General features: G+C 29.9%; 2 protein-coding genes across 2 annotated transcripts; both read left to right on the top strand.

Annotated features, from left to right (window-relative positions):
- Positions 1 to 1181: 1181 nt before the first annotated feature.
- Positions 1182 to 11218, top strand: LOC112709542 (glucan endo-1,3-beta-glucosidase-like). The gene is made up of 3 exons (XM_072202188.1): positions 1182 to 1248; positions 1500 to 2518; positions 11018 to 11218. The coding sequence occupies exons 1-3, from the start codon at positions 1182 to 1184 to the stop codon at positions 11216 to 11218; spliced, it is 1287 nt and encodes a 428-aa protein (XP_072058289.1).
- Positions 11219 to 12374: 1156 nt separating this feature from the next.
- Positions 12375 to 17002, top strand: LOC112712068 (cysteine--tRNA ligase 2, cytoplasmic). Its single transcript, XM_025764854.2, has 9 exons — positions 12375 to 12768; positions 13427 to 13490; positions 13770 to 13931; positions 14763 to 14933; positions 15012 to 15293; positions 15404 to 15529; positions 15929 to 16150; positions 16238 to 16354; positions 16458 to 17002. Exons 1-9 carry the CDS (start codon positions 12596 to 12598, stop codon positions 16728 to 16730), a joined length of 1590 nt encoding a protein of 529 aa, XP_025620639.1. The 5' UTR covers positions 12375 to 12595; the 3' UTR covers positions 16731 to 17002.
- Positions 17003 to 18229: the final 1227 nt, after the last annotated feature.

Genomic DNA, 18229 nt, shown 5'->3' with positions numbered 1-18229 from the left:
ATAACCAGGTCTATTTTTAAGACCCTTATTCGACCGATAAAATCACACCAAATTAACCCCTAAAGTGTTTGGAACCGAACCATGTCTTCAGGTCTGACTGAACCATGCTCACCCCTACTGCTAGCATCACTGCCACCGGCATTACTGTTGCCGAGGTCGCTGCTCCATATTCTCCCTGTCATTATTGTGAACAATATTTATTAATAAATTAATTTAAATTTATAAATGATTTGTTATTATCTTAAATTATTATTTTTTTAATTTGTTAGATAATTTGAAGCCTAATTATATTTTGTAATAAGAAATGCTTCATAGTTATTAAAATTTATTGTTTTGATTATTATTTTTAACTATAAATCTAATTTTTTTAATCTAATAATTTAACAATATATTTTTAATTTATATTTTTAAATATAAATAATTAACATTTGTTTTTGTTATAACATAATATAATTATAAAAATTATTATTATATTATATATACTTTGCCTGTGTTGTCAAATTTTTCTAGCTGTTCAGAACCCTTCACAATCTCAAGTCTTTGACCCAAAAAGCTTAACCTTCATGGCCAAAACAGACCAGAACGAAGTCATTAGAGAGGTTCACACGGTCCTCTTCCCCATCATTGACGACCTCTTAGCAAAAACCAATGAGAAGCAACATCAAGAGCTACCACATCTCTCGTTCGGATTGCCCTTCATTAATTGACTAAAACTGTCACGCTCTATCTCGAATTTATATAGAGACTTTTTACTATAAGATAAATATAAATGTGTAACAATAACGAATATAAAGTATCAAAATCTTATAAATGTAATAAGTTTCTTTCTATTACGTGGATGTGTGTATGTATGTCTAATTGTCTATGCATGGAGGATAAATCTTCTAAACTTTCTATGCAATTAAATTTCAATCATGTTTCATTTAAAGAATGATGGATTTGCATGTGACGACTGGAATCTGGATATAAGGTTGCATGTTATTGGTAGAAAAAGGAATAATTAATTACGTCAAAGAAGAGACATGTATGATGTATTGATTTAATGACAATAAATACTTAAATCTTTATTTTATTAATATATCTGTTCAAAATCGTTTTCACCTATATATATTAACGTTCTTAGGCAAGTTAATACATACATACAGAGGACAAAAAGTAGAGTTCATTCTCAAGTGTCAACAATGGCTTTGATGCAAACACTTGTTGGGCTACAAATTCTTCTCTTATTCCATGTGTTAGGAACAACAGGTAAACTTTCAACACCTTGTTCAAATACTAAAATCAATAATGTCAATTTTAATGGTTCTTTTTTTTGCTTCCTTAAGATTAATTATATTTTTGTAAATGCTCACGTCGAGTTGTTTTTATATGAAATTGATAGTTAAAAATGATTAAACTACGATTTAGTAGTTAGATTTGTCAAATTATCTAACAGTTTTTAAATATTAACTTCACACGAAGACAACTGTACAAAAGTTTTTACCTTGTATTTTTCATAGAATATATAGCAGCACAACCAATTGGAGTATGCTATGGAACAGTGGCTGATAACTTACCACCTCCAAAAGAAGTGGTAGATCTTTACGAAGCAAATGGCATTGAAAAAATGAGAATATACAACCCAGATCCTTCAATCATGGAAGCACTGAAAGGATCAAATATAGAATTAGTTGTTGGGGTTCCTAATGAAGATATTCAGACCCTTGCAACTTCTGAACCATCAGCAATTCAGTGGGTCCAAAACAACATAAAAACTCACATAAACTATGTCAAATTCAGGTACATTGTTGTTGGCAATGAAATAATGCCAAATGATCAACAAGCCCAATTTATGTTCCGGGCAATGCAGAATATCTATGCTGCACTTGTGTCTTTCAAGCTACACACAAAAATCAAGGTTTCAACAGCCATAAAATTGTCAGTATTGGGAAGCTCTTACCCTCCATCCCAAGGATCATTTAGTCCTTCTTCATATTCATATATAAAACCAATCATAAGCTTCCTTGCAGATAAAGATGCACCACTCCTTGTGAATTTATACACTTATTTCACATACATTGGTGACCCAAATGACATTAATCTTGATTTTGCATTGTTCTCTCCATCAAATACTACAATTAAGGATGGTAAATATGAGTACCATAATCTGTTTGATGCATCACTAGATGCAGTTTATGCAGCACTTGAAAAGCTTGATGCTCCTAATTTGCAAGTGGTGGTATCAGAGAGTGGATGGCCTTCTGATGGTGGTTCTGCTGCAACGGTGTTGAATGCAAAACTCTATTATCAGAATTTAGTTCAACATGTGACTCAAGGGACACCAAAAAGACCTAATCAAGCGCTTGAAACTTATTTGTTTGCTATGTTTGATGAAGATCTTAAAGGGCCTGCTGAAACCGAACGCCATTTTGGTTTGTTTCACCCCAACAAAAATCTAAAGTATCAAATTAGCTTTACTAGCTGCTCATCAGAATCAGATGTTCCAAACTCTTCTGCTCTATCAATGAAAAACAATGTTGTATACTACTTCCTTTTTCTTATTTTTTCTTATTTTTTGGGTGCAACGTAGAAAGCTCTTATATTAGGACATATTCTCATTTGTGAGGTCAATTGCCGAACTTTGTAAAATAAAATAATTATTGTACGATAAAATCAAGCTACACATCTTCTTCAATAATCTCGTAAAATAACTATATATAATATGAAATAAGATATCTATGAACTTTAATATGATAAGATGTTTCGGTTTTGAATGAAAAGTTTCCGATGTTTTATTTTTTTGATACATAAAAACACAAGGGAGGGAAGGGATATAGAGAAGAAGAACATAATTACATAATTTATTTTGAGTGTTTTTTTTCTTAAGTTTTATTATTAAATAAGTCTGCTATATATAGTCTTTTAGATCATGTCAAACTTAAGAAAAAACAAGTCACATTAAGACCCACAATAAGCAAGTTTAAAATTAGTCAAAATTTTCTTTATCAAGACATGACGTATATAGATTATAGTTGAATTTTAGTTTAACTAGTGTATGGTTCTGTATCTCTGTAAAAAATAATATAAATTATATAAAAAAATTTATTAAAAAATTAAATGAAATATATATAATAATTATTATTATAAATATTTTAGAAAGTTATAATTAAAATTAAATTCTCAAAATTTTTAATATTAAAATATTAAAAATAATTAGTATTTATTTTAATCAATTTAAGTTTGTTGAATGATCATCTCATTCGTCTCTTTAAACAACTATATATTAGGAGTTAGAATCTCGCATTGTGTGTATAACAATCCATTGACTAGCGATAAACCCTTAATAAATTGAGCATCAATACATGGTTAGACTTGACAGGATTTGCCTCACATCACAAATTCAATGATTCACCACTTCAGTCCATACTCTATAGCCATGCGAGAGAAATTCAGTCATCCTCACCCAAAGTCTTCTTCTTCTCGGCTTCTTTAAAAAAAAAACCTCATAGCTCCCGTTATCGTTGTTGTTGAGCCCATCGCCGCCTATCTTTTCACAGCTCCCATCTTCCTTCACAGCTCATGTCGTCATTGTTGCTTATCCTGTTACCATCGTTGTTGAGCCCGTCGCCACCTTTCTCCTTTCTCCTGCCGATTCCCTTTTCTCTAGGTAAATTCCTCCCCCTTCTCTTTCTCTCTTTCTCTCTCTCATTGTGAGTCTGTTAAGTTCTTCTCTTCTTCTTCCATAGACTCATCACTTAGTCACCGTCGCTATGAGTCGGGGCGTTGCCGTTGCAGTTTCATCTGAGTCTGTCACTGAATAAAATAAATTTTTTATTAAAGTTGGACCAGTTAAAAATAGACATGTATGAGATCATTTTTGCATGTAATTTCTTAATTTTTTTATCTAAATTTGATCTATGTGGCTAAGTATTTTAGTATGGCAATCATCGTGATTTTGTTGTGATACTAATGTGATAAAAATTGCGGTAATTTCATAATTAATATATGAGGCAGGACAGATTATTAAAGTAATAAGGAAAATAACATTCAGATGTGCGTATAAAATTTATAAGATGTGATTATTTGAAATATATATATATATATATATATATATATATATATATATATATATATATATATATATATATATATATATATATATATATATATATATATAGCCCAAGTGGAAGATTGTTAGGAAATTATTATTTTTTAATATATTTATGGGCAATACATATATTAATTATAATAGCAAATTAAGTAATTTAATATTAAACGACTTATATAGCGGTGATCTTATTTATTATCATAAATGTTGAACTAAATAAATCATTATTACTTTTGATTTGGATAAATAAGATTAAAACTATAATACTATTTTATTTGAGTTTTACGGTTTAATGAGTGTCACACTCAAATATAAGCAATGACTTCAGGATTTTAGTTTTTAACACATCAAACTCGTCTCCGTAGCTCTTTTTCCACAGTGGAGTTGTGACTCAGCTCTATCAGGGATACATAAAGTTTTGGTTGACGAAGATTAAAGTACCACAAGAGTCAAGCTCTCTGATCTCAATTATGCTCTCGAATGAAGGGACGCTTCCGCACTCTCAGTTATATTTTTTAATGATTTGACATGGATTATCTTGAGGTTAAAAAATTTTAAAACTTTAAGATAAAATAGAATTTTTATTCAATCAAATGATGATAAATAATTGTATTGAATTAAATTATATTAATATGATTATTAGATAATAAAAAATGCTAGAAAAATAAATAAATAATATTTTAAGAGTATAAAAATATTAAATTGTCATTTCAATTTACTTTTTTAATCAACGACAATAAATATCTTGAATTAATTAAATTTTTACAAAAAATTATATGCCTAAAATTATTTTATTTCTTCAAAAATCTTTTGAACATACAATGGTTCAATGAGAAGTTGACTATTAAAAATTGAATATATAAGATTTTTAAATTTATATTTTCAATAAAAATTTGTATTTAGTTCTATCCATCCTAAATAGTTCTATGTTCACTATTATTTATCTATTTAAATAATTCTAGCATTGATAGAATATTATTTTTAGAAACAAAAAACTTAAAAATATATTTATTCTATTTTGAAATAAATATTTATATTTAACTTAGGATTTCAACAAATATGACAAAAATATTATATTTTTTAGTTAAAAAAATAAAATATCTATAAATATATTTTTGTACTTTAGCTTTAGATTTTTCAAAAAAATTGGCAAGTTAATGGAATCAAATCATATTTTTATAACATATATAAGAATGTATATTACACATAAATAAAAAATGTTAGGTGTAATAAGAACAAATACATAAATTAAAGTAAAATTTAGAAAAATAAGAACCAATAAAATTAAATATTGAAGGAAAGAAATGTAAATAGAAGAGAAACAAAATTATTAGACAAAAGAGAAATAATTTAATAAATTTTATGTGTATATAAAAGAGGAATAAAAAGAAGATATATAGTACCTTATTTAATTTAGCAAGATTTATAGAAATAAATACATAGAATAAGAGAATAAAAATAATAATAAAAAAAACTAAATATCTAAATTAATATCAAAATAAAAAATAATAAAATAATGATAGTCTATCATAATCTTAATTTTTTAATATAATTAATTAATAACAACATAATTAATCTACTATAATCTTAATCTAATTTTTTAATATAATTAATTCTAATTAAGTAATCAAATAAATTGAATATAAATATGTCTAATCTAAAAAAAATAGTAGATATTATGTAATTAGACATATTATATATATATATATATATATATATATATATATATATATATATATATATATTAGAAATAAAATGTCACTTTAAAATGAGATTATTATTATTAATGACATATAAATATTAAAATGGTATTAATGCATTAATTGAAATATATTATTATATTAAAAAGTTGCAAGAATTAAAATAACTGAAATTTATTAACTTTAATTAGTTAAATTAGTATACATTAAGAAAGACATGATTAATTAAATTAAATAAATTAAAAAATATTACTGAGCAAAGCCAATATCACAATAATTATATTACTAATTTGAAAAAAATTAATTCAATCCATTCAAATTTTTATTTAAAATAGACAATTAAAGATCGTCAATGAATAAAAATAAATTAAATATAATAAAGAATAATTTTAGTAGTATAAATAATTAAATTAAATTACTATATATAATTTGTACCTTTTACCTTATTAAAATTTAATTTAACATTAATGGTAAAAAATTAATTTTAAATAACCCCAATTTGTATTTTACAACATAATTAAAGCACAATTCATACTTTTTTATTTTTTGATTAATCAATATTTTTTAAATTTTTTGGTTAAATCTTCTGTATTTTATGATTGATAAATTTTTTCTACAAAACATAAATTTGTGATGAATTATTACAATCGTAATTAATTAAAAAAATAAAAAAATTTATAAAAAATCAAATAAAAGATATAAAATAAAGTAAAAATTTATTTTGAAACTAAAAATTTGTATCTTATTATATAATCAATTTTGTTACTCAGTTTAACTTCATTGTCCCTTTGTATCCAAAAAAGTATATTGTAACACCCTAATATACAAATCCTTATACTCGAGTTATAAGTTAACGATATTACGGTGGTACGACTCAAGGTGGAATAATAGTAAGAATATATATATATATATATATATATATATATATATGATAAGAATAAGATAAGGACAAAATGTATATAGACAACATAAGTAAATAGTCACTAGTCGCGACCTGTGAAGTTTAGGCCGGTTAAGGTACAGAAATTTAATACTAGATTGACAACAGTATTTCCTATCTCTCCCAAAGATACATCATCGCCTCTATAGGTAGGTTGCAAATTAAACATTTAAATAATTCATATTGAAGGTTTTTCAAAATAAAAATAAGAGATTCTAGAAGTACAACACAGAATCGAATAAACTTCACTGTCTTCCAGATGAATCCAACTCACTGCTGAGCACCAAGACCTGCATATGAAAAACAGAGAATATATACGGAATGAGAATCCCCGACCCATGAGTTTCTAGTATGGTAAAAGTGCCAAATAAATATAATGCACAATAATATAAATTCACTAAGCATCTTAAATTTCTAACCTCGTCATATCCATCATAAATTCTCACTAATCCATAACTTGACAACTATTATAGGGGATTCTAATTCTAACTCAATATCCATCATACTTCCACTACCTTCCAACTGAATAAACTAAGAACTGAACCATCCCTCAAGTAATTCAACTTTTATACAAACACAAACAATATAGACAAGTAAATGCACAAGTAAGGCAAGTAAGTCAATTAGCAAATAATAATGAAACATGTACAATTAGGCAACCCAAGGTTATTAAACAAACCCAAAATTCAAACATATGCATATGAAGTATGCCTGCTCTATGGCCGATGATATCATTTGTCGGTTATATAGCCAACCCAACACGTCCTGGTAACTAACCATGGACAGAAAAATCCAATGCGGAGCAAGTGAGTTTGAGCTACAACCCCCTTACTACTACCCGCTTAACCCAGAGCGAGTGGAAGAACCATTATTACCGCTACTACCTAGGCGGGTGTTTGAAAGCTCAATTTGGAGCAAGTGGAATAATCCACTACTGTTGCTACTACCCAGGCATCACAATCACTGACCTGGAGTAAGAGGGACGAACCATAATCCTTGTTACTTCCCAAGTATCACAATCACTGACCTGGAGCAAGTGGGATGAACCACAATCCTTGCTACTATGTCCAGGTATCTCAAACATACATTCATTCAATCTAAATCAATCATCATTATTATCAAATCTCAAACATTGACCTAGAGTAAGCAGGACGAACCACAATCCTTACTACTACCTAGATATCTCAACCATACATTCATTCATTCATCATCACATCATTATACATCATGAACTTAGCCACCGCTCACAACATATATAACATTACGACACTTCTTCATTTATCATCATTTTCTTTATCTTTTTCTTCATCAATAAGTTATCTTTCTCACAGTCCAAGTCATACTTCATTATCCAAAATTCACCTACTAAGCTTTAAACAAGAGTTAAAAGAGTTTTAAAAGCTAAAAGAATGGTTTAAAAACACAAAAATTCATATTTAAGAAAACAAGGGCTGTGCATACGCACACCCCTTCCATGTGTACACACATGATTAAAAATAGGTGATCACGTACGTGACCTCCTGCTTGTGTATGCGAGGAGTGCAACCCGAAACGAGGGCTCGCGACACGTACGAGGCTCGCGTATGGGAGTTATGTAGAATATTTTAAAGCTGTTAAGTTCATAAATTCAGTTTTCTACACTTAACTTCCAATGTCTATAACTTCCTGTACAAAATCCATTTTTCACAAACTTTATACCGTTTATAAGATCTTGAAATTATCTTTAATTTGAAATAGTTTTCATTTGAATCTAAAATTCAAGGCTCAAATTATGGATCACTGAAGTTCATTAAAAACCAAAATTTACCCAAAAGTTCAAAACCTCTATTTTCCAAGATTTCATTCTCAAACCGAAGTTTCTCAACCTAAAACAACCCAATTTCCAACCAAAATCCTTCCATACTCTTATCACCCATCTCTCAACATATCAACATCCAATTCTATCAATTTCAAATCTAACAAAATTCACAATCAACCAATATTATTCATAAATCAACGATCAATTATTATCATTATTCATAATCATTATCAAAACTTATCAATCATCAATGATTTGCCACATTCTCATCATAGGCTCAACTTTCACATTCAATATCCTCATTAATCATCATCAAATCACCAATCATCAACCATCACTTACCACGTTTATCTCTTTTCAGCCTCTGGCCCAATATTTCATCAAATAAATATACATAAATTCATAACCATATAATTCACTATCCAATACCAATTTCAATTAACACAACAACAATGCATCATCCAAAACATCAATTATCACAACATGTATTATACACATAGCAACTCCATCCAAATACTAAATTCAAACTTAATTATAGGAGTATCTAACCTAGGAATTCTCATCACACCACATGTTACTTAAATGAAACTTAAACTGTATCTTAGCCGATTTCTCATAAAACCCAAAGACATACACCTCAAGGTCAAAATTTCTCAAGAGTTCACAGTTCCAAAGTCTCTCTGAACCAAATCTCACCCACCAAGATCCAACAATCAAGCTCCCAACATCATCAATCTACTCCAAACCAACAATATTCAATCTAATCTCACAACATATCACTATAACCAACATTCAAGCTTGCTAACTCACAAATCAACAAGGGCTTAAGATTCTTACCTTATTCATGCAGCAATTGAGCAAGACCTACTAATTTTCTTCAGTTAATTTGACCCTAGAATATCAAAACAACTAAAAATCTCAACACCCAATCATCAAGTTTTTTAAATTGGGAAGAGGAAATTGAAACTAGGAGTATGGCTTCCTTACCAAATTTAGTATCGGACTTTGTAGAGCTCGTCGCTGCGAACGCGTGGCCGCAAATAGTGTAGCGATCGAAATTTTGAATCAAAAGTTATGGAGGATTGAATTATGAGTGAGGGTTTGTGTTCTTCCTCCTTTCCCCTTTGCTTCAACGTGATTCCCTTTTTGTTCGGGGAAAAAGAGCCAAAGCTTTTCACTCAAATGAACATTGGATTCGGTCTTAGGCCCAATATGGGCTCGGTTCAACCGATTTAGCTTGTTCGACCCAATTTTGAACCAAATTTTTTAAAATTAGTGTCAAATTTCTTATTTGAATAAGTTATATCTTATTAAACTATAAAATTCTATTTTCTAATTTCTTTATATAATAATTAATTTATTCATTAATTATTTACTAATTTTTGGGTTTTACATATATAATATCACACTTATTTTAAAAAAAGATGAAACTCTTCAAATACACCGTATAATGTATAATTTAAGAAAAATAAGATAAAAAATATCTAGAATTTTATAATAGTATTTGAAATATTTCAATGACGATAATACAAAGAATTCAAATATACCAAATAAATTCAATAGTTATTCTTTGCACATCTTATTTAAATTTGAATTTTAAAATTTAATTTGTATCTTATTTTTTACCTAATATAAATTATTTTTAACAAAAAAATAGGTAAAAAAATCTATTAGAAAAAAATATTCTACCAAATAATTATTATAAAGAGATTTATAATTAGAGAAGAAAATAATAAAAGAATTAATAATAATAAAAAAAGAAATGAGGCTTGTATTAAAGAATATTAGAAAAGAAATAATAAAGTTTGTATTAATAATAATAATGTTGAGAAATGATATTATTGCTTTAGACTTCTAACCTCCGCCTTTGGCCATTATTTTTTTGTCTTTCTTTATTTTTTTATTTGAATTATCAAGTCATAAACAAAAATAAAGAACAATTCAAAAAAACAAAAACAGTAAGATCAATAGTAATTATATAAATCAAAATACATAGGAGAAAAACAAACTATTATATGATAGAATTAACATGATTACATTTTATCATTAAATAAACAAAGTTAATGTAAAATAAAATTATATGTAAAGAGAAAAAAAGAGTTAAAATATCCAAAAATGATAAAAAAATTATTTTTATAATTTTATTCTGTCATATATATAAGACTATAAAACAATGAACTTCTAACTAAATTAAATTGTATTTATTATTATTAGAAAGGGTAAGAGAGAGAACAGTAGAGAAAATGTTTGTGTGTATTTAAATTGTGTAAAATAATACAATATAAAATGAAATTTATAGGTGCTAAGAGAATCGAAATAATAAAGACGTAATATCCTATACTAAATATTCAGATATGTCAAATAATGCTAATTGATCTAATTGATCCTAATTATACTACAACATCCCTCCTCAAACTCAAGTGACAGCTTGAGTTTGAAACTTATTTGAAACAACTAAATAAAAAATGCATAAACTGATGTAATGGGTGCAGATAGAACTGCCTGAAGAAAGCGCAGATAGAACTGTCGAAAGGAAGCGCAGATGGAACTGTCATAAGGAAACGCAGACGAAAATGGTGGAAGGAAGTGTAGACAAAACTGTTGGAAGAGAATGCAGACGAAACTGTTGGAAGAAAACACAGACGGAACTGGCGCAAGAGTGGCCAACTGCCGAAAAACTGCTGAAAAGATAGTGCACTGCTAGAAAATTGTTGAAAAGTGACAAAGTGCAAAGAGATGATAAAGTATCGGAAGGTGGCGAAAAACATATGATTTCTCCATGGAAATAAATAAGTAGCAAATGAACTAATCAGTGAGGTCAGAAAAGTATCAAAGCATTGATAAAAGAGAAGGAAAAATGGCACGGAAGAAAAGTTTGAAAAGTACCGGAAGAAAATCAACTTATCCTTCTCAAGAAGGATACCGTGGCTCTGATACCATATTAGAAAGGGGAGATGGAACAATAGAAAAACTGTCTGATTATTCAAGTTGTGTAGAATGATACAATATAGAGGGATATTTATAAATGATAAGAGAATCGAAATAAGTAAGACGTAATATCCTATAATAATTATTTAGATATGTTAAATAATGCTAATTGATCTAATTGATTCTAATTATATTCTAATAATTATATTCAATTAATTGATATGCATAATATTAAATTGTGTAATATTTAAATATCTAATCAAATCAATTAATTGATATAATTATGCTATTATAATGAATTGTATTTAATAAAGAAGAACATAATTACATAATTTATTTTGAGTGTTCTTTTTGTTAAGTTTAACATGATCTAAAAGACTATATATACTTATTTAATAATAAAACTTAAAAAAAAGTCACATTAAGACCCACAATAAGCAAGTTTAAAATTAGCCAAAATTTTCTTTATCAAGACATCACGTATATAGATTATACTTGAATTTTAGTTCAATTAGCAGAATCAATTTGTTCAATCCTATTTATACCCATATTTTACCAGAAAAATATTTATTTTAAAACGTAATTAGACTTATATTCCAATTGTTAATAATCCAAGATTCTTTCTAAAAAGTATTTGTATTGTATGCCTTTTTAGAATAAGCATCTCATAGAATTTAAAAAATATAGAGAATTATCTTTTAATTAGTTAATATTAACTATTTTTTAATTTTTATTTTTTGAAGAATTCAGAATTTAAGATTAAAAATTTGTGATTTAGAATATGAAATTTAAGATAAATAAAATAATTTAAAAAATAGTTGATATTAGCTGTAAAATTTAACCCCTAATATTATTTAATTAAAAATTATCTAAATACAAATAAGGTTGTAGTAGTACAGTGAAAAAAAGAAGAAGAAAAGAGCACTCATTTATAATAAATAAATACAAAGTAGATTTTTTAAAAAATGGCATAAATATTTGAGAGCCGGTCGAACAAAGTTACGACTCCGAAGTCAGAACACAAAAGAAGTGGGGCGAACCGGGGTTGTATCGTTAGTTGTAACGCCCGCATCCGAAAATATTTGGCGTTCATCTGAAGCAGCTGCAGCCACCGGCGACAGATACAGTGTGCGGTGGCAACAATGGCGGAGGAGCAACTTGAGTTCAGGATTTACAATTCAATGACTCAGCAGAAGGAGATCTTCAAGCCCAAAAATCCCGGCAAAGTTTCCATGTACGTCTGCGGTGTCACCGCCTACGACTTCAGCCATCTCGGCCACGCTCGCGCCGCAGTTTCTTTCGATATACTCTACAGGTGATTCTCGCAAATGGGTATTCCTTTTATGGCTTGATTTTCTCTCCCTGCTGTTAAAGTTTGAATCTTGTTGGGGAATCCCCCATGGCCCATGGGTTTTAAATTTTCCAGATTTCTCATTTGGTGGTCAGCATGATTATTGGCTCGATTGCGTAACTCCTTTGATTGTGTTTACTATTTCAAGGGGTTATCTGTTGTTTATTTCTGGGTGAATAATTTGTTCCTTTCATATGATGATTGTTATGGTAATCTACCATAATTCTCAAAGGAATCGGCTTTCAACAATGCTGTGTTTTTTTATTTTTATGTTTTTAATAACTAGTTTATATATTCATTGACAATTTGACATACGTAGCTATAGTGTATACATATATTAGATGCTATGACCCCTTACGGATTTAGCTGCTGAAGTTAAACAGGTGTTAAGTAAGGTTATAAAAGATGATTTTCTATTTCTAATTTATCGTATTATTGTCTAAGTAAAGCATAAAGTCAGTATTTTGCTTCTGTCCTTGATGGAGGTGTAGTCCTGCTATTGTTATTAAGATTAAATTCAGATATGAGATTCAGAGTTTTTTACCCACTCTTTCTATTCTTGCCTTCCTTTAATTACTTGCATTAGATACAGAGGTAGCATGCTTAACATGAAAACCTGCAGGTACCTTGTGCATTTGGGCTATGAGGTAACATATGTGCGGAATTTCACTGATGTTGATGACAAGGTAACCTCTTTCACCCTTCGTTAGTATTAATATTGAAAAGTTTTCTTTGTAATCCAAAATATAACTGCATGCTTCTGTTTCTGTCAATTATAATTTGTTTTATGTGATTTTAAAAAGTTAGTTATGTGCCATTGAAACATACATATATCTATCTTTTACAAATTTCACCAGTCCATTAGTCCTACAAAACATAGACCTTGAAGCAATATTATTTTACATGAGTCTCTTATGTTATTCTTTAATGTCTATTTGAGACTGCTAATATCAGAATTGCTGCAGATAATTAAGCGAGCAAATGAGATTGGTGACAATCCGTTGGACTTAAGCAACCGTTTTTGCCATGAATATAATGTTGATATGAGTGATCTTCAGTGTGAGAAACCTTCTCAAGAGCCTCGTGTTTCTGATCACATGGACGAGATAAAGAACATGATAAGTCAGGTGTAATTTTGCTATTAAGATCACTGTCATTTGCTTTAATTTGAGTCTTTTAATCGAATAATCCACAATAGCATTAAAATATTGAGAGTTTTGTGTGCTGTTTTATATTAGTTTATTTCTTCTCTTAAGTGCATTTGGAATTGATACATTTCTATGACTGATAAGTAAAGTATCATTCTGGATACTCGGCTTTACCGGTTACCTAAACATTTAGGTGGCACTACTCAATACTTACTGTTCTAGTGAGCATGAATTTAAGTATAACTACCTTCCACTCAGCCCCACCCTGTCCCCTTTTGTTTTCATTCAAATGATAAGTTGATCCTTCTACATTCTTTCTCCACTTTATGTGCTATTATCGTAAATTTCCTCCTTGATTTGGGAACTACGAGATCCTAATTGAGGGATTAGTAAACAAAGAAAAGAGAATTAGCCCAAGTATTTTAAACACTTTGTATTTGTTTGTGAAGGAGTAAAAAGGGGCTGACATTTCCCATGAATTGACTTCATGTGTAAATTATTTCACCCAGTTTTGTCCCCATACCGGACTCGCCCTTAAATAATAGTGTAGAATCTGGAAGTTTGAAGTTGCACTCTCCAAGTGAAGCATCTAATGAGGTTGCATACGCCATAAGGTGATAAACCTGGCTTTCTGAAGCAGATGCTATCATATTTGCTCTGGGGCATATTTATTTGGGGTTGTGTGTTGTTCTTAATATGTATAGTGTTGAAGCATGAAATATACAAGTTGATGTAGTTGTTGTATGTTTGCCTTTTTCTGTAAGGAATTAAAATTTCTTAAAAGTGATTAATCCTTGTCGTACCATACAGATTATCAATAATGGCTATGGCTATGAAGTTGATGGTGATGTTTTCTATGCTGTTGAGAAATTCCCAAGTTATGGCATGCTGTCTGGACAAAAGCTAGAACATAACAGAGCAGGGGAACGAGTTGCTGTTGATTCAAGAAAGCGTCACCCTGCTGATTTTGCATTGTGGAAGGTATATGAACATTTATAGATTATTTTAATACATTTTCGGCAACATTTTGTAATCTCTCTTTTTTCTTAATGATTGCAGGCTGCGAAGCCTGGTGAACCTAGCTGGGACAGCCCTTGGGGTCCTGGGAGACCAGGGTGGCACATTGAATGCAGTGCAATGAGCGCATGCTATTTAACTCAGAAATTTGATATTCATGGTGGTGGAATTGATTTGATCTTTCCTCATCATGAAAATGAGATTGCACAGAGCTGGGCTGTAGACCATGAGAGCAGTATCAGTTATTGGATGCATAATGGGCATGTCACTAATAACAATGAGAAGATGTCAAAGTCCTTAGGCAACTTTTTCACAATTCGTCAGGTTAATAATAGTTCTTAATTCCTTCCTAGACATTTATAGAAGGTTTTACATGGTGAAGTTCTTGAATATGTTGTTAATATATTTGATGAAATTCTATTCCCTGCTGGCAGATTACTGAGCGGTATCATCCGCTTGCTTTGAGACATTTTTTGATCAGTGCCCATTATAGATCTCCGCTAAATTACTCAGTTGCACAGCTGGAGAGTGCATCTGATGCTATTTATTATATATTTCAGGTAACAAGCTCCTGAATAATCTGTACCCGAAGATACTTTAGTTATGTTCTATGATGGATATTGCTCCTCTTAACTTCATATTGTGTTCTTGTTTGCTTCTACTGGATTTCTGAATATTTCTAGGATGATTTCGACGAATTTTATTTCATGCAAAAATTATTGGTATACTGTGTGTTTGTTACACGTAAAACAGGAAACATATAATCACATAGAATATAGTTTATTTTTAACTAGGTTTTGGCAGCAGTGTTGTTTAATATAATTCTTTTGATGCCAGTTGTCAACCTAGACGTGTGTATTAATTGTGAAGCTTAATTGATGCAACCAACTTTAGGGAAATATTGTGTTCCTTCACCATGGTCTTGATTATGAGAAGGATTGTGTTCTTTTGATTGTCAGACTCTTCAAGATTGCAAAGATGCTGTATCCTCATTTCAACAAGGTGAAACTGAGAAGAATCAAAGTGCACTACAAGTTAATGAGGCTGCTAAGGAATGCATCAAGAAAATGCAGGTTGAATTTCAAACAAAAATGTCAGATGACTTGCAAACACCGGTATTACTAACCGGCGCCATCCAAGAGGCCTTGAAGTTTGTCAACAGTTCTTTGAAGATGCTGAAGGTATGTACCCGGAAATAACTTCCGGTATTGCATGTCTTTATCCTATATGCCTTGTAGATGCACTGACACATCCTCTGTGCCTTCCAGAAAAAGCTTCAAAAGAAGGTACAACTGCAATTGGTTCATTCCCTAGCTGAAGTTGAGAAAGAAGCCTCAAAAATTTTGAACGTTCTAGGATTACTGTCCTCTAAATCCTATGCCGAGGTGATGATGCATGTTATCAGAATGCACTTGTTATATGTTTCTTTAAAAACTGTTCTTCTGGAAATCTGAACTGAAAACCATTGTGGTTGTTTGTGTTCATCAGGTTCTGCAAGAGTTGAAGGATAAGGCATTGAAGAGAGCAGGTATGGCAGAAGATGAAGTGTTACATCTGATAGAAGAAAGAAAACAAGCAAGGATTAACAAGGATTTTCCAAAGAGTGATAGGATTAGGACTGACTTGACTGCAAAGGGCATTGCACTTATGGATGTTGGAAATGAAACTATTTGGAGGCCATGCATCCCAAGCGAGCCTCTTGTAGCAGAAGAACAAAAGTCAACAGAAGGGAATAATGGGCCACCTACATCATCAACGTGAGGGTCAGAATCAATGACCCTGTATTACTATGATTATTTGTTACAGAATTATTAAATGTCATAATTTATGATTACCTTAATAGCAGGCTTCAAGTTTGTATAACAATTTCTAGGAGGGTAAGCACTTTTACAGTTTTGTCTTAACAGGTCATGCAATTTCTCAGTGTACACCAAGAGTCTAGATTAATAGATTATCTTTTGTATGGTTTGATTTTGCTAAATCGACAATGGTTTTTGTTAACTTAATTAATGACTTTGGTCCCTTAATCTCAATCCTATAGTTTCAATTCAATTCAACGGCTAAGATGAAGGGGTTTTTTAATATAATTTTCTTTTGGTAATAGCATGCATACATTTTAATTATCACAAAGTAAAAACTATTCTTCAACTCATTGTATTCATATAAAACTACTAAAATAGGGAAATGTCATAAGGAAATATGGCCTCCCTCTATGACTATGACTCCCTCCTCCTACAATGTTTCCATGTAACCCTTTATTGTAAGCCATGATATCTCTTTCTCTCTTCTGATTAATGAATGAATGAATGAATGAATGAATGCCTTTTATTATTCCCTTTTTTGTTGCTTCTCTGTTCCTACTTCATAGAGATTTGAGACTTGAGACAGTTCACTGAGTTCAGTTACCTTCACCATGCGCATATATTGTGTTAGCAAAAAATTTATACATTTAAAAATGACATATTTTAGTGTTTTAACAATGTGTCAAAAATCAACCACCAAATTAATTATTCGTAGATCCTGAAGTTAAATGTGAACGTCAATCAAATTATTGAAGTAAACTGCTGATTTGAAATCACTCTTTATAGTGCTAATTTTGACAGTCTAGTAAAAACATATCAAATATTTGGTATTTATATGATTGCCTATCTAATAGTAATAGGGACTCGTGAATTTGAATATAGATGTGCATTATAAATTATGATTCATTTACCTGAATTGTATATATGAAACTTGAAAGTCTGAAACATTTTATTCCTCTCATTGGTGCCATATTTATCTGATTCTAATAGGACCAGACAAGTCTTCGTGCTGTTTCAGTGTTAGGTTGGTTTCTACTTCAGTTAGTTTTTTCTTTGTTGCCTGCCCATGTACGTGAATTTTTGTAACCAACAATGTAAAAAAGAAGGGAAAAGAAATTAAATTACGTACACATACACTGGGTTTTATCTAATCAAATCATTCATATGATATTCTTGAGAGGAGTTTCTTTGATGAAGAGTAGAATTGAATGGAGAGTGAAAATTTTTACTAAATTTTATATGTGCACATGATAATTTTTTTTGTGAGCCTTTTCTATATTAAAAAAAAAAACTTCACTCTCTACCATAATATCCCTCATTTTTGAGGTAGTAATTGTGAAAGTCAATTATTTTAGTAACTTGATCCAATTGAATTATTCTAAATTAATCAATTATCTAATCAGTCTAATTTGAACAAAAAAATTAATCAAAAAATCAATTGATTAATTCTAAATTTTT

Source organism: Arachis hypogaea, chromosome 9, assembly GCF_003086295.3.
Source record: "Arachis hypogaea cultivar Tifrunner chromosome 9, arahy.Tifrunner.gnm2.J5K5, whole genome shotgun sequence".
Taxonomy (NCBI): Eukaryota; Viridiplantae; Streptophyta; class Magnoliopsida; order Fabales; family Fabaceae; genus Arachis; species Arachis hypogaea.
This window is presented reverse-complemented; position numbering and strand designations above follow the sequence as displayed.